Source organism: Engraulis encrasicolus, chromosome 18, assembly GCF_034702125.1.
Source record: "Engraulis encrasicolus isolate BLACKSEA-1 chromosome 18, IST_EnEncr_1.0, whole genome shotgun sequence".
In the NCBI taxonomy this organism is placed as follows: domain Eukaryota; kingdom Metazoa; phylum Chordata; class Actinopteri; order Clupeiformes; family Engraulidae; genus Engraulis; species Engraulis encrasicolus.
In genome coordinates, this window is record NC_085874.1 from 44,026,094 (window position 1) to 44,052,175 (window position 26,082).

The 26,082-nt window shown below is 41.7% G+C and overlaps 1 protein-coding gene across 1 annotated transcript; it reads right to left on the reverse strand.

Annotated features, from left to right (window-relative positions):
- Positions 1 to 8,668: 8,668 nt before the first annotated feature.
- Positions 8,669 to 25,635, reverse strand: LOC134468643 (uncharacterized). The gene is made up of 6 exons (XM_063222534.1): positions 25,537 to 25,635; positions 23,233 to 23,400; positions 22,524 to 22,799; positions 21,261 to 21,416; positions 18,302 to 18,386; positions 8,669 to 9,035 (listed from the first exon to the last, which is right to left on the reverse strand). Exons 2-5 carry the CDS (start codon positions 23,338 to 23,340, stop codon positions 18,303 to 18,305), a joined length of 624 nt encoding a protein of 207 aa, XP_063078604.1. The 5' UTR covers positions 23,341 to 23,400; positions 25,537 to 25,635; the 3' UTR covers positions 8,669 to 9,035; position 18,302.
- Between the last annotated feature and the right edge of the window lie 447 nt (positions 25,636 to 26,082).

Here is a 26,082-nt window from a genome sequence, read left to right on the forward strand (position 1 = left end):
ACCCCATCTGCAGTAAGAGACTACGAGGTAGCTCAATTGTAGAGTAGAATAGAGTACAGTAGATTGTTCACTTATACACATAGTACAAAACATTTTTTACCAGTGTTGATATAACTCTTGAAGAGTGTAAATCTACTCTGTTCGGATACATTTTGGTCCGACTCAGAGAAGGAGTTAACGTTACTCTTTGGTCAGTCAGTGTAAAACTTTCTGAGTTCTACTCAATAATGTGTGTAGCCCAACTGCAGCATTATGAGCTGTACAGTTGAAGGACACAAGCAGTTAGCGCTCAGACCTACTTTGAAGACAGGCACACTTGCATGTATGCTTGTATGTACGTTCCGGGGGTTTCCATGCCACTAAGCATTCAAACTAATGTCGGCACTGGACCGTGAACATAAACACAGTAGTTTACAGAAGAGTAAATATTACACTGCTGTCTCATGTTGACCAAGATCACTTTATGGACCATCAATGTTAAACACACACACACACACACACACACACACACACACACACACACACACACACACACACACACACACACACACACACACACACACACACACACACACACACAGGGTTCACACACACACACACACACACACACACACACACACACACACACACACACACACACACACACACACACACACACACAGGGTTCACACGAAGCACAAGGTTATCACAAAAGCCTGTACAGCAAGTGCCCAGACGGGGAGATGTAGGGGGAGGGGAGGGGTGTTTATTTAATCAGAAGGGGGGGTCCCCTGGGACTCTCTCCTAATTAACGAGGTCTGCAGTACACGCTGCAGTTGGGAAGACAGTCAGTCTTATCCAGTGCCAGCGCAGCGAGTGACTCATACCGAGAATGGGTGGATTAATTAATGCACCCCCAACGGATAGATAGAAGTTTCTTTCATGTACGCTTGAAGGTACACAGTGAAAGATTACATGTACTGTATACCTGCCATTGTGTACTTTATTATATTAAAAATAAGAGTCTTTTTAATTGAAAAACTACAACCAAGAATAGGTGACGATGCTATTCAGGGCATTTCAGAACTGCTTTTGAAATACTACGAAATCAATAATTATGATACTGATAAGCAGTTGACGTTTTACGATATGGAACTCTTGCCTAACCTGTGTCAATGGTTAAGACTAAGCTTTACCATGTGACAGCAAATAACTAATTGTCTTTTGAGCTATTCAGTATCACTCAATATTAAACTGATAAATACCTGCCTCTTAACACTATGAAACATGACTATAGATTTGATTTAGCTATTCTAGTTTAAAAAAAAGAACATTCTAAGAGACAGCAGCCTAGTAAATTAAACTAACCTTTTAGACAAGAATATATTCTCCACCAGGCAGCTTGATCTTAGCCTGGCGACGCCATCCTATGTACTTCCACCCGAAGATTTTGGCTCCGCACATAGTCTGGCGAAAGCCTCCTAACTCGGTTCGCTCACTATTCTGCCTATCAGCAAACAATTGACAGTGGCGACGCAGAACTCACCCGCAGAGTCCGTCACTGATTGATTAAGATAACACTATTCAAACTTTTGTCTTGTTATTTGTATGCTTTTTCCACAGTATCGTAACAATCAAGCTAATAAAGCACAACTGGAATTTGAATTTGAATTCGGAACTCCAACGAATTTAAATGCCAGAGTAAGCTCATACCATCTCCCACCCTCCACTGAGACGGATTCCTCGTAGCTTTTGCCAGACTGTTTGACGGAGTTAAGGCTAGGCTAGGTTGGTCTACCATAGGTGGACCATGAATCTGGTGCGGCTCTGTCCTCTAATTACAATGCTCTATCCTGTTTGAATCTGGGGTGGGCTCAGCATGGTGACAGAGCAGTTTGAATGTCAAACACTGGCCCACCACAACTTTGCCTATGGTGTAAGCCCAGACTATACTTTATATGTTATAGTTTGGCGTACCAGGCTAAACAGACAGAGGAGGGTTGGAAAAGAAGAAGCGATGCAAAAAGGAGAGAGGGATGAGGAAAGAAGAGAGAGGAAAAGAAGAGAGAGGAGGAGGAGGAGGGTATATCAAAGCAAGACCATGCAATGGGGATCAGCCTTTGATCTGCATGTGACTTTGATAACTGAGTGAAGAGAACATGAGAACACACCTGATCAAAAAAAATAACACTACTAATACCCGTAGATCATTTGTAGCATCCGGGTTGTGCAACACAAACTTGAAATAAAAATGAGACTAAAAATAAATGTCTTAATGACAGCATTAGCTCTGTTATACCATTATTCTGGATAGCACCAGTGGTTGTTATCTGTGTCCGTGGGGAATATAACACCTTCAAATACATACTGTGGGCAATTATGCATTCAATGTTTCCCATTTAAACGATCAAAGCTAAAAACATCTACGCAGGTGGAGCCGTCTCTTCATTGCGATAACATCAATTCCAAGGTTTGAATTCACCCTCACACAGACACACGCTTGCACACAATATGCACAAAACCTTTATGACACTCGCCTAGATTAATCACATACAAGCTGTAATGTGTTCACTATTTCCTATGTTACTCCATTACTGAGTAAAACAGTCAGGTCAACAGATGAATGTTGTGTTTGCAAATGTTCAGAAAAGCAAAAACTGACATAAAAGGCACAGACCAAATTACTACTACTAGGCACAGACCAAATTCACACAACTACTACTAGGCACAGACCAAATTCTTTGTGTATTACATAGAGTGTTTGACAGCGCTTGAAAGTTAGCGTGTGCACATCCACAAAAGCAATAATTCAGGTGCCAGACGATTATACTTTGTAGAACTTGTAGATTGAGTGAGGAAGGTCCCACTAGTGGATTGAAATGTTACCATTTGCTAAATAATGTCTTTCTATTGGAGTTTATAGAGTATGGAGACTTCCGCTCACACTATTGACATACAGTAGCCTACTTTGCCGACCAAACCCAACCTCAGTTTCATTATTCTATTCCCTGGCACATGCCCCTGACTACACTTACACAATGCTATTTGTGGCAACAAAACAAACAAAAGTTTTGACTTCATCAGATGCCTTGGAGCTGTTGTTCACATTATTCTGCCACAGAGGACTAGGGGCTCAAATCGGAGTGCCAGTAAAGTCTGTTGCGTGTGCCTGCTGCTTGCCCGCCCTTGTACCAGAGAGAGTAGAGAGAGAGAGGTTCCATTGGCCCATTGTTTCCTGGTTCTATTATGGCCCCCCTTAGGCAGACCTAGGTAGACCTAAGGACTGTTCTATTCATTGTAGGAGCATTATGACACGGCCCTTTAGTCAGACCGGAACCTGGTCACGTTAGGTGCCCATAGAAACCTATTATGTTGGCATATCTCTATACTTAAAGAATCTCTGCTTGTAGTACGTATGAATAACATCCCCCCCTAAGGCCTGTCATTCAGCGTGAGTCTGACTGTGCTGTGGCTGCTCCTGAAACAGCGGGGTCAGGTGCGTCCTTCAGCATGCATGCAATCCAGGCTCTGCTGTGTGCCTACAAGGTGTCTTTGCCGCTGTGTGTTTGTGTGCGTGTTTGTGTTAGTCTGTAGCCTACTGTGTGTATGTGTGTGTGTGTGTGTGTGTGTGTGTGTGTGTGTGTGTGTGTGTGTGTGTGTGTGTGTGTGTGTGTGTGTGTGTTAGCCTATACGTACGTCTAGGCGTTTGTGTTTGCATTTGTGAAAGAAAATGTGTGTGTACGCATGTGCGCGCGTTTGTACGTGTGTGTGTGTGTGCGCGTGTGTGTGTGTGTGTGAAGGTCAAAAAACATCTCCTGCCGAGAACTAGCAGTGCCTCAAGCACACCAGATGAATCGGAGGGACAGGCAACCTGGGTAACGAAGATGCCAATCACAGCCTCGGCAGTATGACATTCAAAAGCTCTTCGGAGATGGAGGAAAATGCAATGCCTTACTTTTGGAGTCTTTTTAATCCTTATACAGTCTTATCATTTTTGATCAACTATACAATAACTACATGTACTGTATAGTACTAATACTTCTACAGTACAATCCACAGCAATACCATTAAAATAACCTCTTCTAGCAGGGAAAAAAAGCAATGCTCTGTTAAAAGGGTCACGATTACCCGCCACCTGAGCACTCTGTATGTGTTCATTTCAGCATGCAATGTCACACATCTCCAGTGTTTGCATAAGCTGCTTACGTATTTAGAGGCGAGGGGAGAGGTGTTTAATCTGTTCAATACAGTATGTAGGTGGCAGAGGAGAGTGCTTTTGGTGGTAGTGCCACAGTCAGGAACCTCAGCTTTCATCTAAAGAAGCACTAAAGACTTAAAAATCGATGATCATTATAGCATTGCATAAATACATATACACAGTAGCCTACATATAAATGACAAGAGAGGAACTATGAAATAATATGCAATAGGCCTACGTACAATAAAATGTAATATGCTCAACAGCCCAGCAACAAACCAGCAATATTCAGTGTTGTCAATAAAGGCATTATTCTTTTACAGGTTATGTGTTGTTCATTTGTTAAACTGTATGTATAGTAGGAAATGTTATGAGACACAAATTTAATATAAAATTACCAACTAAGCGAATGAAAATTAGGGCAATTCCTGCATACAAATTTAAAACATAAACGTGTTTTCTCTTCACCAGACTAGTAGTTATCATTTTGAAACCTATTCCGACATCTGATAGACATTCTTATTTACTTTGTACAACAGTTTTGGGGAAAGGCAGCACCCCCCTCTTATGTGTGCCTTAAGTACAAGGTAATTATGTTTTTGTTTTCTGAAGTGCAGTGATGCACCACCCACTGATTTGTGAGACTTGAGTCAATTATTCATTTCAATTGCTTGCTCTGAAGCATGCATTTCAATTTGTGGTGTTTCCTCATAAACATACAATCAATTGACATCTAAACACGGCGCCGATTACTTTGAAAACGACTTCATGACGAGGATCTAAATCAGTGATTCTCAAAGTGTGGTCCGGGGACCACTAGTGGTCCGTGACAGAGCTCAGGTGGTCCGCAAGGGGATTTCTTTTCCCAAGACAAGCTAGCAGTAAGCTATATTTGTAACATTATTACAAAGCTGAACATAGCTGAAGTCTCATTTTCACCACAATAAGACAGGCTTGTAAATGTGAATTAAAACTATGTGATCTGCACCGAAATTAGACGTGTCAAATTAGCACCCGTCAACTGTCAGTTCAGTTGACATGTGGTCCCTGAACATTTTTGGGGGAACAAAGTGGTCCTAGGTCTGAAAAAGTTTGAGAAACACTGATCTAAATGTATAAAAAGTATCAAAACTGATTTCCGTAATATACAGTGATGAAGCTCTCAATGTACTCTCAATGAGCAATAACTTACCCATGTGGCAATGAGGAACACTTTTGCACAAATGTATGAGGTGACAGCTACTAAATGAAAACCTGTATGATTTCCACTCAATATGCATGAAAACACTGTTTTCATGCATATTATTGAGACACATACTTGCCCACAGCAAAACTGCACTGATGAAATATAGGACATCATGCGACCAGAGGACAGGAGAGGAGATATAATGAGATGGAGAGCGAGGGGTGCGTGCGACTAGAGGAAGATTAGCCAAGTCTGGCTGATTAAAGCTCATCAAAACTGCACTGGGGCATACATCATCTGTTTTTACGGGTACTCATCACATTTTTCTTTGGGGAAGGAGAAATAAAAACAACAGTGTGTGTCCCACATAGTGTGATGCAGCCGATCCCAAACTTCTTTTGTTGCTGAGGAGGAACCCCTTTACAACCTAAGAATATTTTCGTAAAATTTTAATTTCATTCATATTAATCATCTGAGAATAAAGTTACAAACTAATTCATACATTATATACTTAATGAAATGAGTTATTAAAAGGTTTTATGCAAACACTCCCTTCTATCCACGACCTTTGCACAGGGCCGTTTCCACACAATTTGGTGCCCTAGGCGAGCAAAACCTTTTCTTTTTTGTGCTTTTAGAGATTGGCATTTGTAAACATAGCATCGTACATCTAATCGAGTACAGCTGATTTAGCACATACCTATGTACCGAGTGCTCTTGTGATAATCAGTGTCAATGTAAATTGTAATGTTCTATTTCTCTTGATATTGCTATTCTGTGGGATATTCAGGCGCCCCCAAGACATTTGGTGCCCTAAGCGACCGCCTTGTCTGCCTATGCCTATCGCCGGCCCTGCCTCTGCAGTCCCAACCGCCATGACTGGTCGGTGTGATGTGAAGTATCAAGGGTGTTATATTACCACACCATTTTTTGCATAGCTCACCTCTGTAGAATGCAATACTACACTGCATTGGGAAATTAACATAGGGGAATGCCGAAATCCCTTGATTTCATTCACAGTGTTGCAACTGAACTGCAAGTGACTACCAGGACATTTTAAAACAAAAACCCTCCTGGCACCATTGTGGTTTATTTTCTAATAAGCATGATTTAATTCCTGTCGGAAATGACTCTAGCTGCTATTGAGCACGGGCACTCACATGGCTCTAAATGTACGGCAGAGACAAACATCCAATTAAAAAAAAATAGGTACACGCACACCTCACAGAGTCGGCTCCAGCACACATCTCATGGTGGGGCGTAGGTAAACAACGGTGGGGCACTGCCATTTAACAAGTTTGAGTCAAGTTCACCTATAGCCTAGAACTGGTGGCAGAGTCACGTTTAGTTCAGGCTGATCGCGCTACTACTGTGGAAAACACTTCCTCCTCCCTACCAAACACCAATGTCTGTAAGCAAGATTGTTTAGTGCAAGGTGGAAACCACATTCAGCACAGACGCGATATGTGTCCAGGATTATACTGTACTTTTATAGGCCGTCAAGATACAACAAGGCATTTCACAGCAACAGGGGACGCTACCCACGCCATACGAGCATTTTGGACAAAAACGCTTTTTGATTTTGAGCTCTGCTTCTCAGCGTTGCTTTCACTACACCACTCCAAAATATAGATCCGAATGTTTGCATTTTAATAGGCTACCGCTTACAGCAACAATTTACATTATGCATTCAACAACGGAATAACACTCCATCGGGATTATCATTCTGGTAGCCTGTGAAATAGCTAAGCCAGACGTGCTATGGACCATGGACAGCTACCACCTCCGGTAGAAAAGACTAGAGTAGACAGTCACTAAATAGGCACGGCGTGGTGCGTCATTTGCAGACATCCCTTCTTCCAAAGAGCCTTCAACTATCCCACTCATCTTCACTAAGCGTCATACCACTGATACCAATAGCGGACCCAGGCTAGATGTAGGTGGTATGGACGCTGAAATATTCAGTAGTTTGTCTCGAGGATGGATATTTCAAAGAATGTCAGACAAGCCGAACCTCAAAGCGTGTAGCCTATTAATACAGCGTTTGATTTTTTTTAACTAGGCCTATGCGTCGTTAGGATAGCAAACAACGTTATAGGTTAAGCTTACGCCTGAAATTCACAAGAGAAACACTGTAAAACACATGCATTGTGCAACCGATCTATTTTTCAAACAACTCATCTTGACAACGTGCCTACTCCGCTGTCGTTTTGACATTTCAATAGCCTTGAGGGAGTTTTTTCATTCAACTCTTCATAGAGGAAAGTAAACGCAAACGTGATGAGCACGGGCACAGAGTTAAATGTGCACAAAATCTTTTCAAAAAGAATAGAGCTGCTACGTCTGAGTCTACTCTGTCTAGATAAGCGCACCCATCCTTAGCCAAACTTCAAAGCATGAGGGGCTAGTAGTAGCAACAATCGCACCAGGCAAAATCAAATAGACCCAAGTCAACATGCCGCGGCGGGCAAATTCAATAATCAAATTTCCTTACCTTAAAATGCTGTCTTGATTACAGTGCTTCTCGCAATTATTCACACTATTTGACATATCCAACCCAGCTAGCAAACTGCTAACATTGTTTTGCTTCTTGTCTCCCATTCCGCCTCCAGCAGGCTAGATGACAATGTCATCATGACATTTTTGCATTACCCACATCCAGAAATATGTCATATGTGGATGGGTTACTTGTGTTGTCTTAACTATCAGGACATTATAACAAATCAATAGGTATTATTAGGTACTACTATCATTATTAGTTTACTGTTGAGGGAGATACCACGCGCTAGTAGGATGGGTGACGTGCACAACTACGGTATGCCTTTGAGGACAAACTTGCTTTACCCACAGACTGTCACATACCGATGTCATTAGTGCCAGATGGCTAAAATGCAAGCAAAACAAAATAAATTTTCCCCATTTTAATTGTATTGATGTTACTTTGCACGTGTAATATAAAAAGGATATTAAAGTTAAACAGTCTTAATGCAATGGTTTAAAGTGTGTTATATATATATATATTGTCCTGTGTTGGGTGCTGGGGCACCAGTGGCCACTAGGGGGGGCACTGCCTACAAATGCCCCCCCATAGCGCCGACACTGCGCACACCTCACAGAGGTCCGATACTGGTCAAAATAAATTATCATAAATAAATTCTTACTGACTGAAAACTCCCAACTGCCCAACTGCCATAATCAAAGTACTCCCAATTTCAAAGTAATGCATTGGCCCAATAGTTTCTTCAGCTATAGGACGTAACCAGCTCCACTGTAATCAACTTTTATATACCGTAATTTCTCATAACTCTGTCCTTTGATACTCTCTTTTATTTTGAGAACGTAAATAAGTTAAGTTTCAGCTTTACTGAAAATGTTGTCTGCTTTAAAGTTCAGACCCATGACATGAGAAGTTATTAAAATATATATATATGCTGTATTTAAATGCTGAAAAATAAACATCTTCAATGAACACGGCAATTTACAAAGAACTTGAAATAACACTAAGAAAAAACTGAACATGACAAACAACATACTGAAGGCCATCCCTAAGGGGTTACTTGTGCCTTCATTTGCCCAGATAGGATTGCCTTAACTTCCTTTGGGTCGTGAGAAGATCTGTAACGCCTCCATACCAAAAAGCTGTAACTGAAGCAGCGTGGTCTTGCAGGTTCCCTGCGGAGCAAACACAAGAAGACTAAATATTATTTAGTTTGTTTGACAGCTGTTTATCATGAACTAAAACAAGATGTTTAACAGAATGTTTTTTTTTTCTGAATCTAAACCCGTGAGAGAAGCGCTGACGTAAATGAGAAGATGTAGATATGTTAAGGGTAAACATTTTTGGGAATGCATTTCGGGAATGCATTTCCCCATGGTCATATTTTGTCTGCATTCTCCAAGAGCTGCCACATGATGCAGGAAGCTGGGGTGAGTTTCTCAAAAGAGAAGTTGTTAGCCTGTTAGCAACTTCGGTAGTTGCCAATGGGAAAATGCATTGAAAACAACAAAGTAGCTAATGTAGTAAGCAACTTTGGTTTTGAGAAATTCACCCCTGGCTTCCATCCAGTTAGTTCCAGTTCAGACCGCCTTTTCTTCTGTCCTATAAAACATTTTCCATGGTAAAAAAAATTAATAAAATCCTATTTTGACCAGTTGATTGCACCATATGTTTCGTATGAACCAAAAAAAAAGTGCAATACACAAATCTAGGGTTAGGGTTAATACGTTCAACTGGGGGGTTATATGAGGTCTTGCTTACAGTAACTGTCTTAAACCCATTAAGTTGGCCCTGCCGTGGCCATCCGGTAGGGAACAGGCCAGCCATGTGGCTGTCCCGGGTTCGATTCCCGGCCCTGGTCCTTTGCCGACCCCTCCCCGTCTCTCTCCCCATTTGCTTCCTGTCTACTTCACATACAGTCCTGTCCATAATAAAGTCTAAAAGACCAAAAAGATATATTCAAAAAAATTAATCCCATTAAGCTGTGATGCATTAGCACACACATTTGCTTTATTGGAAGCGAAAGGGAATTAAGGATAAGACTTGGGACAGCCATCAGGTGAATTGAGTTGTCACTGCCAGCCGGTCCGCTGACAGCTTTCACTAGACCGAGGACAAAAATCATCTAAAAGGAAACAGCTAGCCTAGTAAACTAGCCCCACCGCCAGCAACCAAAATTATTATTGCTTGCAAGTGGGTCTGTCTGACCAATCACAGCGCAGGAGACTTGTTTTGAATCTTTGTATGCAAAGCGGACAGGGTTTTGAGGGACTGACGACAAAGGCACAGACACAGTTGGAAAAACAACGGCTTGTTTCCATCAACAATCTTCCGATGTGTCATTCATTGGGGCCAGACTAAAATTTCACATTTAATCTCACATTTATTCTGGTTTATCAAGCTAGGGCACCGCTTTAATACATGCAAAGTACTGAGAAACTATATCTAGACCCCCCCTCTCTTCCTGGGACTGGAACAATTGACCCGTTTGTCCCACCTTGTCAGTCAGTGGGACCGATTGGCAGCACTGTGGCCCTCAGCCCAAGGTTACCTCTCCATTAAAGGCAGTCGGTCTCCATTGGACACAGACAAAATGGCAGCTACAAACGCTCTCCAGGGAGTTAGCTGAGAAGACAGCAGAGCAGTGCGATCTATTGACCGGAGGTGGTGCAAGAGAAGGGGAAAAAAAAACACCAGGATAGCATTATGTACGAAGATGTGTCCCCTTCAACAAACGTGCACTGCAAATGCATGTGACGGTTGACACTAGACTGTTAGTGCGTATAGTAAGTGCATATGGTCTTACTAGGTTCACCAACAATTGTGACAAGTTATACCATAAATGGCTCCATATTCAATAATCCTGAATACATTTTTCAGAAAACCATTATGAAACTTTTACTTAATTTTCAGTCCATTTTCATGTTCAATGCCATATGGTCTACCGACTAACCTCTACGTAGGAAATCCGTATATAAAGCAGCCTAGACTGAATGCTGTTTTTCAGGGAATATGAGCGACAATGGAGAGGAAAGTAGAAGAGAGGAGGAGGGGCTGGGGGGTTATGATCAATTTAATGGCTCTGCGCTCCCACTGATTGAGAGGCAAGGCAGTGGTGGTGGAGGTTGGAGGGTGGAGGGGAGGAGGAGGGGGGCCCTTAATCATCATCATCATCATCATCATCGGCCAGACCCACAATGCATCTGTGCGGTGGATGAGGCAGTGGCCCTGTGTCTCTGATGATTTATGGGCCATGGGTTATGCAAGTGAGGAGGTGACTAAATGACTTTTAGATGGAACTGAGCGGGAGATGGGGCAAGATGCCACAGAGAGAGGGGGAGAGGGAGAGAGGGAGAGAGAGAAAGAGCGAGCGAGAGAAGGAGAGAGAGGGGGGAGAGAGAGAGAGAGAGAGAGAGAGAGAGAGAGAGAGAGAGAGAGAGAGCATTCGCATTTTGCTCCTGCTCGAGTGAAAAGCAGAGAAAAGCAGAAAAGCAGAATCGCAGAGAGCGCGCACGCTCTCCCAGTCGAATATTCTGTGCCAAAACTTCGTACAGCGTTTCGAAATGGGCTGCTGTTTAAAACGTTCAAATGCAGGAGTTTGCATTGCTAACAGGAAACCTTTTTAATCCGGTAGTGAAATAGCCACTCGGTTTGCTAGCTCATGTGATTTAAAATACGTCGCTGTTTTGGCGCTTTCCCAAACCGATGTCTTCCCAATTACTTCGCCAAAAATGCATCGCAAACAAAGTAGTCAAGATATAGGCTAGTTCGAGGAGCATTCAGAACAAGTATGGGTAGTGTTCACTGCGCGCAAGGGCCAGTCTAGTTGGCCCAGCAGCTACCGGTGGTGTAGACCAGTGGTTCTCAACTGGAATAGTCTTGTGACCCACAATTTACCGTGGTCAATACGTTGTGACCCAAACTGCGTGTCGCACCGTCAGATTCTTCCAATAATAATAAAAAATATGATCATGCATTTCATAATATGCATTATTATTTGCATTGTATGCTGATATACAATGTGTCTTATGAAGTAGTGGAGAGGAAAAGGCCTATTAACCATGTTTCACTCATGTCTTCAACATCATAGTCATTTTTAGTGCATTGCATCACAGCTCCGCGACCCACCCAGGAACCCTCCGCGACCCACTTTTGGGTCCTGACCCACCAGTTGAGAATCACTGGTGTAGACTATCAAAAAGAGCAGCCAACACAGTGAGATAATTTTGCGGTTCCCAGTTTCACACACCGTTAGAACCCACGCGTTTGAGGAATACAAACTAAAATATGAAGCCTGTTGGATTAGCCTAAATAGTATGTAAGACTGAATAAACTAGTCAATCTAGTTCAGTAAGCATGTGATTACATGCTTCAATCACGAATCTATAGTAATAATAATAGGCTAATAATAATAATGATGATAATAATAATAATGATAATAATAATAATAGTAATGGGAACTGTGGTTTCCTCCCCTGTTTTTGTTGCACTGGGTAATGGCATAGGCTATTGTGCATGAAGATGAAGAAAAAGCCCTTCAATTTCTCCCCATCACTTCACCTAATCACCTAATGTTATGAAACTGCACAACACAGACCTTTTTCATGTCTTCCTAGAACATCTGTGGTTATAGGTCTTATTCTGGCTAACCCTCCACCAACCTTGACTAATATGTTTTCTGTGGAAAACACAACCAGACTCTCTGTGCATTATTACCGTGGTAATCAATGGTACAATAAGCGCACAGTAGGCCTATTTTACATTATAAAAAAACACAATAATGTTTTGTAAGTGTCGCGAAATTCAGAGTGCTCCTAAAGTTTTGTCTGTGCTCCTAAATTTTTGTCTGTGCTCCTATTTTTTTTCATTTAGGAGCACCAGTGCTCCTAGTGAAAAAGCTTAACGTACAGCCCCGCCTTAAATCCAAAATTGCCCGGGCCCTATTTCTCCCCCAGTCCAGCCCTAAAGGGGCAGCCAAGAAAGAAACTGTGGATGATTCAGAACAGTCTGGATCTAAATGTCGGACAAGGCCTGAGGAAGAGCCCACGGTCAAAAGTGCCTTTTTAGTTCATCCTCTAAAAATAAAATAAATCGTTTTTTAAAAAAATAAAATGAAAAACTGAGACCTAATCTGTCATCTACAATTAAGTCCCTGCCTTTTCAATGTCTGAAAATGCCCGAGGTAGACCATGTGGTAAAATGGGTGCCTTTTTAGCCGCTTATGCCAAAAAAAAAAACATACAAAAAAATAGTTGACTTTAAATACAAATATTGAGACCTCATCTGTCATCTACAATTAGATCAAGGCCTTCCCAATGCCTCTGTGTCAACACAATGTCACAATGTCAACAATGCCCTGACTGGCACAAATGATTAGCTCCTCATGGTCCTGCACACTACGAAACACTGGTTCAATTACTTAACCATCATAAACACATAGAAAATAAAAAATGCAGACGAGCTTTACATATTGGGCCATTTAGGAGTAAAAGATGGGAACAGCCAGAAAGGGAGGCAGACGTTATGGCCTCATGAGACCTTACGACGAGAGGCCACTTTTTACATCCGTATCAGCTGTGGCTCACAGCCACATAGAGCTCGAAAGTCCCGCCCCTTAGTTCCGCGTTTCACGGGACCTAAGCTGACCATCTAACAACGTGGTAGCGAGTAAATATCTTCTGATCTCAGTCATGATATGCGCTGGGCTACAAATATGCTGTTTAAGATGATAGATAAAGATTATTCATGCAGAAGTCTCAATGTTTTGTTCCGAGGCCGTCGGCATGGAAAATGTGAAGAAACACAGCTTTCTAAAAAATGTGGGGGTTCGTACGAAAAATTAAGCAAAAATATCAGAAACAACATATATGGAGCTCGTGGCACAACTCGAAGGGGATCGAAATGCCATTTTAATACCGCCATTGGATTACATGCTACGATTTTCGGCTAAAAACACCGTTGAGGTCCCATGAAATCGGGGGAAGTGACGTCACTTTCGAGCTCTATACAGCATGGATGGCGGGGTTGAAAGGGGAAGTGAGGAGTACATAGAGTGAAAGTTGTTTTCTTTTTTGTTTTGTTTTTTTGAAAAAAGGCAATTGCCATTGAATGAATGAAGAAAAAGAAGAAAAAAAACTTAAAGAAGAAAAAAATCCAAAGGAGTGTGCGAACCTTTTTTCAAAAAATACGTAATCTTTTTGTTCAGCACCAGGGATTGTGCACAAGTAACTCTCTACAAGTGGAAGTTGTTTTCTCTCTCTCTCCTTCTCTTATGTAACCACTGATAGGGACAGCTGATCAGCAGTGGTGGCGGTGACACGGGTTGGCTGCCTGGTTTCCATGTCACCCGTGGGGGCCTTTGTCTGCCCATCAATCCAAGTCACATTTCTGCTCTCCTTACTCCACCCTTTCTACACGGTGCTTACTAGGGGTGTGAATCACAGCCTCAATGACGATACGATTCAATATGGATATCTTATTATTCGATGCGATTCGATTATTTTTTTATACTTAAGAATGCACCATGATACGATACAATACGATTCGATTCAACTTTTTTCCAATTACTTTTCCACTTCTATTATGCCATGGAGGGCATTGGGCAGGGGCCAGCGATTCTATTATTTTTCTGTACATGAAAATGCACCACGATACCAGAGATTCTTTAAAGGGACACTGTGCAGGAAATGGTCAAAAAAGGTACTGCAACTATGCTGCTTATTGAAATTAGGCTGCCTATTGTCAAATTTGATCTTTACATGAAAGTTTACTGAGTATTAAACAAATATTTTCTAGTATGGTCCAAGTACAGTCATTTTTGCAGCTAAAAATGGCTATTTTTGGAAATTCAAAATGGCGGACCATGGAGAAGATCCCCCTTTTCATGTATGAAAAGTGCAATTTTTCCAGTCATAATGAATACTTAGAATTTGATGCTGGTGGTAAGTATTCATGAGAAAGGTAACATTAGTGAATGGGCAGCATGAATTCTGGAAATAAACAACTAAAAATCTCACACAGTGTCCCTTTAAGTATATAGAGATATGCCAACATAATAGGTTTCTATGGGCACCTAACATGACCAGGTTGCGGTCTGCCTAAAGGGGCGTGTCATAATTCTCCTAGAGTGAATAGAACAGTCCTTAGGTCTGCCTAAAGGGGGATTTCCCCCCTCCACCTTTCGACAGTAGAACCCGGAAACAATGGGCCAGCGGAACCTCTCTCTTATCGACTCTCTCTGACGATACGATGCAATTCTATTCAATCGTCAGATTATATCGCGATATATCAATACATTTTGATTATTATTTACACCCCTAGTGTTTATTGTAGGCTGGGACGTGCTGGGGGAAAAGAGTGTCTGTCTGGCTGCAGAGAGGACATTGCATATAATAGCAAGGCTGAGGAGTGGGGACTGAACTGACAGGCTGACTGGGTTAGTGTTGTTTATAATCTCGGGCAGATAACATGCCTGCTCCCTCCTTCTCTCTCTCTCTCTGTCTCTCTCTCTCTCTCTCTCTCTTTCTCTCTCTCTCTCTCTCTCTCTCTCTCTCTCTCTCTCTCTCTATCTGTCTCTCTGTCTCTCTGAGGACATGTAATTAAGACTAATGGTCAGGAATTTGTGCTGTAGAAACACACAAGTCATACAGTGATCTCTGGGCACAGTAGATTTGATACTGTTTACCCTATGTGCACATGACAATAAAACATGTTTTCAAACAGCATCATTAATAAAGGAATGTCTTTAAGAACACTGTAAGTTGAATGTAAGTGAGCCATAATGAAAACTATGCTTGAAATGCATTAACTGATAAGGATCAATTCAATATTGAGTGTTCGCAGGGGGGTTGAAAAATATGTAATTAATTTATGCTAGAGCACATTTCTCTTTTTGTGTGTGGTTTTTTAAGATACCAATTATTTTGTTTAGAAATTCTGAGTGACTAATTAGTACACATTTATGTAACTGTTAATGAAGTTAGAACCATGTGTGACATCGCCCTCTAGTGTGCCAATGTGGCCATAACACAAACTGCTGTTGCTGTCCTTCCCAACCGGCTGCTACCAAATGACAATGGTCAGGAAATTCTACCCTTCTTCGCACCAGCCACCAAACAATGCACAATATTTACCTCACATTCTGCCTTCAGTCCCAAACAAACAAACTACACACACACTCACACACACACACACACACACACACACACACACACACACACACACACACACACACACACACACACACACACACACACACACACACACACACACACACTGTTTACCCAACAAAAAGGGAAAACGTGTCATGCTTTGAGAGCTGTGACTGCTTGACAATGACACACATAAAAGCATACTCCACAGATCCAGCATCCACTATGAAATGGCAGTTTTATCCCAGGCTGGATGTCTCTCTCTCTCTCTCTCTCTCTCTCTCTCTCTCTCTCTCTCTCTGTCTCTCTGTCTGTCTGTCTGTCTGTCTGTCTGTATCTCTCTCTCTCTCCACACCCCTCCCCCACCCCCACTTTCCGAGGTCTGATTATAAGAACACAGACTTTCACAGATCTATCAGCTTTTACTTTGTCCTTTGTACTTTGCCAGAAGAAGAGGGTATCTTTGATAATGTGTGGACCCTCTAGTTCCCTGTCCTCTCCTCTATTCCCCTCTCCCCCCTCTCCTCTATTCTCCTCTCCTATATTCCCCTCTCCTCTATTCCCCTCTCCCCCCTCTCCTCTATCCTCCTCTCCTCTATTACTCTCTCCTCTATTACCCTCTCCTCTACCCCCCTCTCCTCCACCTCTCTCTCTCCTCTCCTCTATTCCCCTCTCCTCTCCTCTCCTCTCCTCTCCTCTCCTCTATTCCCCTCTCCCCTCCTCTCCTCTATTCTCCTCTCCTCTATTCCCCTCTCCCCCCTCTCCTCTATTCTCCTCTCCTCTATTCTCCTCTCCCCCCTCTCCTCTATTCTCCTCTCCTCTATTCCCCTCTCCCCCCTCTCCTCTATTCTCCTCTCCTATATTCCCCTCTCCCCTCCTCTCCTCTATTCTCCTCTTCTCCTCTCTGTTCTCTCCTCTCCTCCATCTTCTTTTAGCCCAACATATTGCTCTCATTGCGTTTGGCGATCACTGGGAGAGCCTGCGTCACAAGCGCCGGCCACAAGAGCTTTCCAGGCATTCCGTGGCGGTTGGGGAAACCACAAGCTTGTTAGCCACTCACACACACAGGCAAAGAGTTAAGAATGGAGAGGGAAGGGAACGAGAAAGAGGGGTAGAGAAGAGAGAGGGCGAGAGAGAGGAAGAAGAAGAGAACGCGGCTAGCACTTCACCACCACTCCACATACCAAGCCTTGGGGGGAGACGTGAGAGACTGGGCCTTGTGCAGAGATCTGCAGGCAGGCCTGGGCGAAAAGCATGCACGCAAAGATGCGTTGCTCACAAGAGTGTTTTTTCAAGGGGGTAAAAAACAGTCTTTCGGCCTGTTACTGTGTGTGAATCATGATTCTTATGCTGGGTTTAAAACGTGTTCACTGAGCTTTGCAAACACCCAGTGCAGTATTATCTTTGGATGGCAGTGGACAACATTTTAAGGGTCATATCAAACTCAAAGAACTGGTAATCTAGGAGCTAAAAATCTGGATTAAAATGTTAACAAAAGGTCTCCTTAAGTAACCGTCATAATTATTTAACAATATCTTATGCTAAACTTATCCTGGTTTTAGCTTTAATCATGACACCAGACCACAGGGAATCAAGTGATTAATGCCTATCCCAAAGTGGAGTGGGGAAAAAAAAGTGTTACTGAAAGGACTGCAAACGTGTAATGACTCTAACTACCATCTACTGTACGCAGAATATACCTAATAATACGGATATAGCATTTTAATTTTATGATGGGAGAAAAGTGGTATTTACAGACACTTACAAAAAGTGCTGTTCTCATAGCTGGAACAGTGACACTCAACGCATGAATGTACAGTGGTAGTAATAAGCATTTGATCCCTTGCTGATGTTGTTGGTTTGCCTACAAAGAAATACTTGATCAGTTCATAATTCTAATGGTAGGTGTATTTGTAACATGGAGAGACAGAATATCAAAAAGAAAATCCAAAAATATATTAATTGATTTATATTTCAATGACAGAAATACTGTAAGTATTTGATTAACTGCCAACCAACCAAAGAGTTCTGATCACACAGACTAGATACAGTAATATACCATTAGAATTATAGTCTGATCATCTTCTTAGTGGCCAAAACACACTAAATCAGCAAGGGATCAAGCACTTATTACAATCACTGTATGTTTGCACATAACTCTTGTAATGTAAATATTTACATAACCTAAATCTCTGAACACAATTTGTGAAAAACCTCACTTTAACCAATACATAATTTCAAGTTATGAAAATATGATTGATGCACTCTATCAAGGTAATTCAATGACCTACCTCAATACACCCTCACTGTTCTTCTGGTCTCCCTTCTGTTCTTCCTGGGCTTCTTCTTCTTCCTCCATGTCACAGCGGGATAACTCTGTTTCAAACGGAATACAATCGGGTGATTCCGCCGAATCGGTACACATTCCCAAATCCACACGTCCCAGAGATAAATGGCCATAAAATCATTACAATAATAATGACATGCATAATTTTAAAGCACAACATTGACATTTTGTCACCAATCGGATCTTAAAAATAAGGCACTTTATAAATATAGTCATATCTAGTCATATCTATATTTTTTTTCATAATTTTGCAGTGCCCTCTCAGTTGGTAACAGGAATGACATTGAGATAAAGAAAGTAAAATAATGGTTCAGTCCCCAAATTACACAATTTCCAGGAGGTCACTCACAGGAAAAGGATTTTCACCACATAAAAAGAAGTAACATACAGTCTTATTTAGCATGAAATTTTGTTATTTTATTGGAATTTTGGGGGTGGTGACTTTTACAGTGTCCTTCCTGTTACCACTGTTTAACCCATTGTTTAAAAAGATATGCTTTCTATATTGATATTCACCAAATTCACAAGTAATATTCTGTCAAACTCAAAGTGCTTAACAAGTGGATAAACAACAATGTTAAAAATAAAAAAAATAAAGGAGTGAGGTAGAAAAGATAGAAAGAAACAAGAAAGAAATAGCAAAAAGACAAGAGACGAAACTAGACAAAATAGAAAAAATAAGTAGTATAAAGTAGTAGAGTGGTATAAAGTCGAAGTAGAAGTGTTCTTACAAATGTAAAACTTTCGTGGGGTTCATCAAGGATGGCCAAAAGTAGAGTACATGTGACTGATGGAGAACTTCGTCAGATGGTGCCGGAACAACCAGTTGCAACTGAATGCCAGCAAAACCAAGGAGATGTTGATTGACTTCAATAAGAACCACCAAACCATTGGTGCCTGTCTCTATCGAGGGGGTGACAGTGGAGACAGTCTGCACCTACAAGTGCCTAGGGGTACACCTGGATAATAAAACTGGACTGGGCTGCTCATTCAGATGCACTCTACAGGAAAGGTCAGACCAGACTTCCTGAGGAAGCTGAGATCCTTCAATGTCTAGAACAGACTCCTGGAGTGCATCTCAATATGTGACCTTGCCTCCTCCACTTGCCTCCTCCACTTGCTTCTCGTCATGATGACATCACTGACAACAGCATTATATTTCAATATCTTGCAAAAGCTCAATTGTAAAGTCTTTTTCTCATTTGCAATTGGGATGGTGAATGAAAAACAGTCCCTCAAAAGTTGTTGTGGCTAGGCTGACAGCTGGGAAACTTTATCGTTTTCTCCACGGAGGAGGGGCCAGGAGGCGGGACGAGGAGACAAGCACAAGTGGAGGAGGCAAGGTCACATATTGGGATGCACCCCTGCTGATGTTCTACCAGTGAGGCACGGCTAGTGTCCTGTCCATCACTACATCCCACCCCACCCCCCTGGCACAAACACCAGCACTACCTTTACTGCACTGAGGGTCACCTAACACAGAAGAGCAACCCACTACACCGTAAAACAGAACAATCATTCACAACAGGGGTGGTGGTGAGGGGCGGTGAGGGGCAGTAGTGGCTGAGGTGGTAGAGGAGCCGGTCGGCAAACCGAAGGTCGCCAGTTCGAGCCCCACTCTGCCTGAACCCATTGATGTGTCCTTGAGCAAGATACTTAACCCCAAGTTGTTCCTGGTGGCAGGGAAGGTGAATGTTAATGGGTGAACGTGAGGCATGCAATGTAAAGCGCTGTGAGTGCTGGAAGGAGTGGGAAGGTGCTATACAAATGCAGTCTATTTCATGGCAGCTGTGGCCTAATGGTGTAGGAGATGGGGGCATTAGATCAGAGGGTTGCAGGTTCAATTCTCACCTTTCCACTCCATGACACCTAACCACATACTGCTCTAGGGACTGTAACCAATACCCTGTAAATAACTGTAAGTCGCTTTGGATAAAAAGCGTCAGCCGTGGCGCAGCACGCTAAGCCCCCACACATTTGGGCTTGCATGCCCACAGGGACCCTGGTTCGAGTCCGGCCAGAGTAATTTCCCAGCCCTACCCCATCTCTCTCTCACAATCGTTTCCTGTCTTCTCCCATACTGTCCCATCATAATTATACAGACCTGCAAACTCGTCAAAGAAATAAAGGTGACATGTACAGCGGGGGTTCTATTTTTATTCATGTGAATGACCTTGGCCGCAAAAAAGGTGACTGTCACCAAAAGGTGACGAGTTTGCAGGTATGATAAAGACCAAAAAGATCCCAAAAATACTTTATATAAAAAATGTAATAAAAAATTCGTCAAGGTCTTCCTCAAGGTGTTTAGCGTTTCTCAATGAGGTAAAAAAATGTCCAAGCTATTACAAAGCAAACAAAGCGCCAGCCAAATGTAACGTGATGTAACAACACCCCCACCTTTCTCATTCCCTGGGATAGGTGCTTTGCATTACCTTGGACATTTTTTACTGCATTGAGAAACTCTTACACCTTGAGAAAAACATTGACGTATGTGCTGGTTACCAGTCTACACGCATGATAGCCTTCAATACTTGATGAGAGTGCACTGTACTGTATGTGAATGGGGGAATTATGAGCCATTGACATTTCTGAAGTGCTTAGGGTGCTCTGCAGAGTTGAGATCAGTGAACAGCCCATGCAGTCCATTTACCATAAACAGTAACAAATGTGGGTTAATTTACTATACATAAAAGCCCTCCCTGATGGAATGTCAGTCTACTGTTACATGTACTTTTAGCCGCTTTGCTCTTTCAAAGTCTACGCGTCATGCCATCTCAATTTGTCTTCTTCAGATATAGTTTATAAGCGGTTGTATATTTCCTGTGAATATGAAATGGCCGTTTTTCATTAGATCCACCTTTGCCTGTTCGTTCGACGTTTCACCTGCAATTTATACAACTCACTTGCGGTGGGCTGTGCAACAAAACACTGTCATCGACCCTGGAGGGTCCCAGGTAGAGCTTGGGGGGCGCCAAGGGGGAGGGCGGGACCGTCCTCGCTGCCTTTCTCCTCCATTCTTTATCCCTCCGCTGCGCCTGCCTTTTATCCTCCTCGACCTCCTACACAAAAAAAAAATACAAGGGTTAATTTAACTCTTAAAGAGTTGAAATGGTAACTCGATTCAAATAGCATTTGATCCCATTAAAAAATAGTGCTGAGTGATTTTACTCTTTGATCAGTGTCAGAGCCGAATGTACTCTATATTGTCTAAATATTATTGTTACAACTGGAATGTGTTAATCAACTCGCTGCTGACTTGAAATTTACACTGGTCACCTGCAGAATTTTATGACTTTCAACCCACTATTAGAAAAAAAATTCTACTCAGCGTTGTAAATACACAATCTAGACTTAAGTTTACTATGAAACTTACTTTTTTACTGTGTAGCATCAAAGTCAGAAGCAAACGTTCATGTAACATAAACTTTAAACAAGCTAAAGTCAGTCTCTTGAGTAGTTTTGTATGGTTTGATACACTCGCCAGTCACTTTATTAGGTACACCTGGCTATTTTTGGGTTGGACCCTTTTTTGCCTTCAGAACTGCCTTAACTGCCTGTGATAAGATTGGATCAGACTGAATCAGAATCAGATTGGCTGTGGTGTTACAAAAATGCTAAGTTTATACATGGGTTCTAAATGCTTGTTTTCCCCTGGCTGCGCGAACCTAGGTGCGCACAACTCAACCTCTAATTGTTGGAAACCACTGTCGGTTAAAAAAAAATAGCTCACGTGGTTGGCTGCCAGTGTCTTGCCCCTCCTCACAGCATCGTGTTTACAAACACGGCGAACCCATGTACAAGGGGCCCAAAGTGTGCCATGAAAATATCCTCCAAACCATCAGCACCATGAGTTGCCACCATGTGATTGGATGATAACAAATTTGTGCCAAAGAGCTGTTGGACAGGTGTGCCTAATTAAGTGGCCAGTGAATGTATTGAACCATGTAAAATAAATAAGGCAATGTATTAAATGGAAATGACATGCCATTTAAAGATGTCATGCAGAGGGCTATGTTTAGGCTCACCGGTATTTATTTTTGTCTCCAGGTAGACCAGGCCTGTTCTTGGACTACAAAACTATCTACAGAGATGTCCGAGTTTGTTTATTCAAACTTTTCTCTATCTCTCTCTCTCTCTCTTTCAACAAGTATACCGAGGAGACTCACAATAAAACGCTGCCGTAGTTTGGCATTGGTTTCTTGCATCTCCACCATGTATGCATCCAGCTGGGCTTCCCATAAGGTTGAATTAATGCAGTGCACTGTCAGGATCTTGTCAGCTGATACGACCACTGTTCTCTCTGCCTCAGCTGGGTGATCATCGTGAGGGGCTGAGACAGGGTCACTGTCATCAGAAACATCTAAGACAGGGCCACTAGCAATGACCTTGCGAAGGTCTAGAACATCAGCAGTGTCAGAATCCTCGTCTTCAATGAAAGCAGTCTACAAAAAAACACACAGTAGGCTAGTAGCCTTTTACAACATAGAAATTTGGGCAGACAGTGTAATATACTGGGTTTTACATAAAACTGTAAACATAACAGACAGTAATTAAAACTGGATGAGATTCTACTGTAGGCTTACAAGTAAATGTGACATGTCGCACTCAGGGGCGGAGCAAGCAGGGCATTTGCCCCTGGGCCTAAGGCCCTCCTGCATTGGTGTTGGGGGCCCTATAATGACTTTTGCCAATCAATTTTTGCTTGAGGGGGGGGTGTGGGGGTGGGACTATCAGTGTTTTGCCCTGGGCCCTGTGTGCAACTGTTCCGCCCCTGGTCGCACTAATGTGTTCAAAACAAAATCATATGTAGGCCTATCTAAGCGAGACACAGTTTTATAGTGTAATCTAGGTATGTAGAACTGCAGAGACACGGACCTCTAAAAGGCTGTCATCAAGATAAGTGCAGTCAGCGTCATGCATGACCACATCATCATCATCTGCATTAGCCATGCACAAGCATGGCTTTATATTGGCTCCAGCCATCCTGTTTTCCGAGGAGAGGACAAGTTCAAGACACTCCACAGAAGCAGCAGAAGCAGGTACCTAGACAAAATATGTTAAAATTGTAGCACCGTACATCGTACAAACTCTAAACGTAAACAATCGATTCGAATAAAAACACCAGCAGAAAAAGACAAGCTGAAACACTGGCGGTGTTTAGCCAAAGTTCCTGTGAGATCCTGTAACAATTAGTTATCGTTGGCTAAAGCTTCATTTCATTTCAAAACACTATAGTCGTACAACAAATACTAATTTCACCCACCGAAAATAAGTAGGAGTCGGACAAAGGTAACTCAGTCATATAACTTAATACTAACTGCGGTCCAGAACCAACTTTTAACCCTATACTGCACACATTATTATCCCATCATGGAAAAAAATCTTACTGTGGTTTTTGTCACATAAAATGAACTTCTTAAGACATTTTTGCAATTTTTTTCAAAAAAAAGTTTTTTGGGGGGGTTCTTTTAGGTTTGTTGCCATATGGCAACATTGTGCAGTTACGGAAAGGATCCAGTGTACATTTTCCCTCCAAGACCAAACAAGGGTCATACAACATTATGGATTATTTTATAGAAATATAATTGTTTTTATCTCAGAAAAACATTGAAAGTTTACCCACAAGTTCAAGGGAGTTATTTAACACATTTTTGCCACTGAGAGAACAAGTGAATACTGTTTATTATATCCCCGAAAAACTGTATTTCAGTGGTATTACTTTGACCAACCACCAATGAATATATTAGGTATTAACACAATATCTGTGCATAGATTTGCACAAAAATGTGTATGGTAACTGTCTATAATATGTACATGAATTGATTTAATTTTGGAAGCCAACACTTTCAAGATGGCCGACATTCAAGATGGCTGATTTGCGGGCCAGGCATCTTTCAACATAACCGACAGTTTATTTGTCATAACTTTTGAAAGGATGCTTGGATTTACACTAAACCTTGTGTGATAACACTCTATAATGAGTAAATAAGTCATGTAAAATTGTGAGGCCAGTGCTTTCAAGATAGCTGAATTTCAAGATGGCTGACTTCGAAGTTGGCAATCTTTCGAAACGGCCTACCTTTTGTTTACGCCACAACTTTTCAATGGGTGCTTGGATTTGCAGTAAATCATGTGTGTTAATAATATAATTGGTTTATGAGCTGTTTGAATTTTCGAGATTATGCTTTTAAAATGACTGACTTTCAAAATGGTTGACTTTGTACAATAATTTTTGATCGGGTTGACAGATTTGCACAAACGTGTGCTAATTAGCCTAATTATAACAGACACATGAAGTCAAAACATTTTGGAGGCTTCAAATGGTCAAGATGACAGTAGTTTTATGCTCTAATCTGGGGTTTGGGGATTTTTGTGGTATACCTCTGGCAGTCTGGGGAGGCTGCATAGGCCTTGTTCGCTTTTCTGCATGTACTCAGAGTGAAAGCTCATAAAACAGTTCTGTACACCTATTATAACATTTTTAATGTTCATTACAGACAGCCATTTACACTAATTATAAATATTATCAGTTATCAATCATTCAATCAATAAATAAATCAATTAATCAATCAATTAGAATTGGGTATTTGTATCAATACACTTTCCCTATTGACCGTCTTGTTCCATTACCGCACAATGTTGCCGTATGGCAACATACCTATTTTTCAACATAAAAAGGAAATAATTTTTAGTTGAAAACAAAACAAATGGTGAAAACAGATCATGACTAACTATAGATCATCCCAATATTTTTTAAAATTTTGTAAATATTGCAAAAAGTGTGAAAAATCTTGGCCAATGCCAGAGTAATCTGTCAAGGACACACGCTCATGTACAGTGAGGGAAAGAGCGAGCCTGGGGCAGTGTGTGGTGTCAGGTGATGTCAAGAAACCACATAATTGGATAAAACAAGGCCACAGGTTCAATATGAAAACCAATCAGTGTCTATTATTTATATTTAAATACCAGGAAATGCCAAAAGAATGGTATGTTGCCATATGGCAACACCGTGCAGTATAGGGTTAAAACTGTGCTACTCAGCCAAGACCATGATAGCGTGTTGTGCTAATACTAGCCTCCTTGATTGAAAACCGAAAAGTTGTATTTCTGTTGACAATGTAGATTACAATATTTGGCGTCAACGCAAAACGAAGTGTTAAAAGGCATCAGTTGACTTACTTTCTGTGTCCTAGGCTGTTGTGGCGCTAAGGAATTACAAGTCAAGCTCTGGGCTTTTCCTTTTACCCCTGCCGGCAGCCAATCAGAAGAATGTTTCAAAAATAAACTAGAGCATGCACTGCAAGTTTAGATGTTTTCTATTAGGAAAGAATACTCTTAGATTTTGAGATACTAAAAATTGTATGTATAATAAAAAAAAATGACACTACTGTCCCAAATACATGGTGAGAAATGTGGCATGGAGATTATTGCAATTATGATGTAGTTTTGGGGCTAATGATTAGATTGTATGAAAAGCTTGCCTGAATTGTGTCCAGTTAATACTGTATCCCCACACACTGCCCAAACCCAGCCAGACTTGACATGGGAAAAAAAAACTGGGACTGGGTGACATTTGCCTTGCAAACATAATAGGTATTTGCTTTGATCTTCATCTGTACAGCAGGCCTAGAGCCACGAAGGACCTCAACATAAAAGGCAAATCAAGAGGTCAGGAATAAAAACCCACTGCCACTTTTAAAAGGTAGAGCATTTACTTTTAGTTAT

Excerpts from the sequence above, each read along its gene's own strand:
- LOC134468643 (XM_063222534.1), bottom strand. The coding sequence starts at position 23,340 with ATGGCTGGAGCCAATATAAAGCCATGCTTGTGCATGGCTAATGCAGAT. Across the intron at positions 22,800-23,232 it reads TTGATGACAGCCTTTTAGAG|ACTGCTTTCATTGAAGACGA; the intron begins GTCCGTGTCTCT and ends GTTTTTTTGTAG. Across the intron at positions 18,387-21,260 it reads TGTTGCACAGCCCACCGCAA|AGTTATCCCGCTGTGACATG; the intron begins GTGAGTTGTATA and ends CGTTTGAAACAG.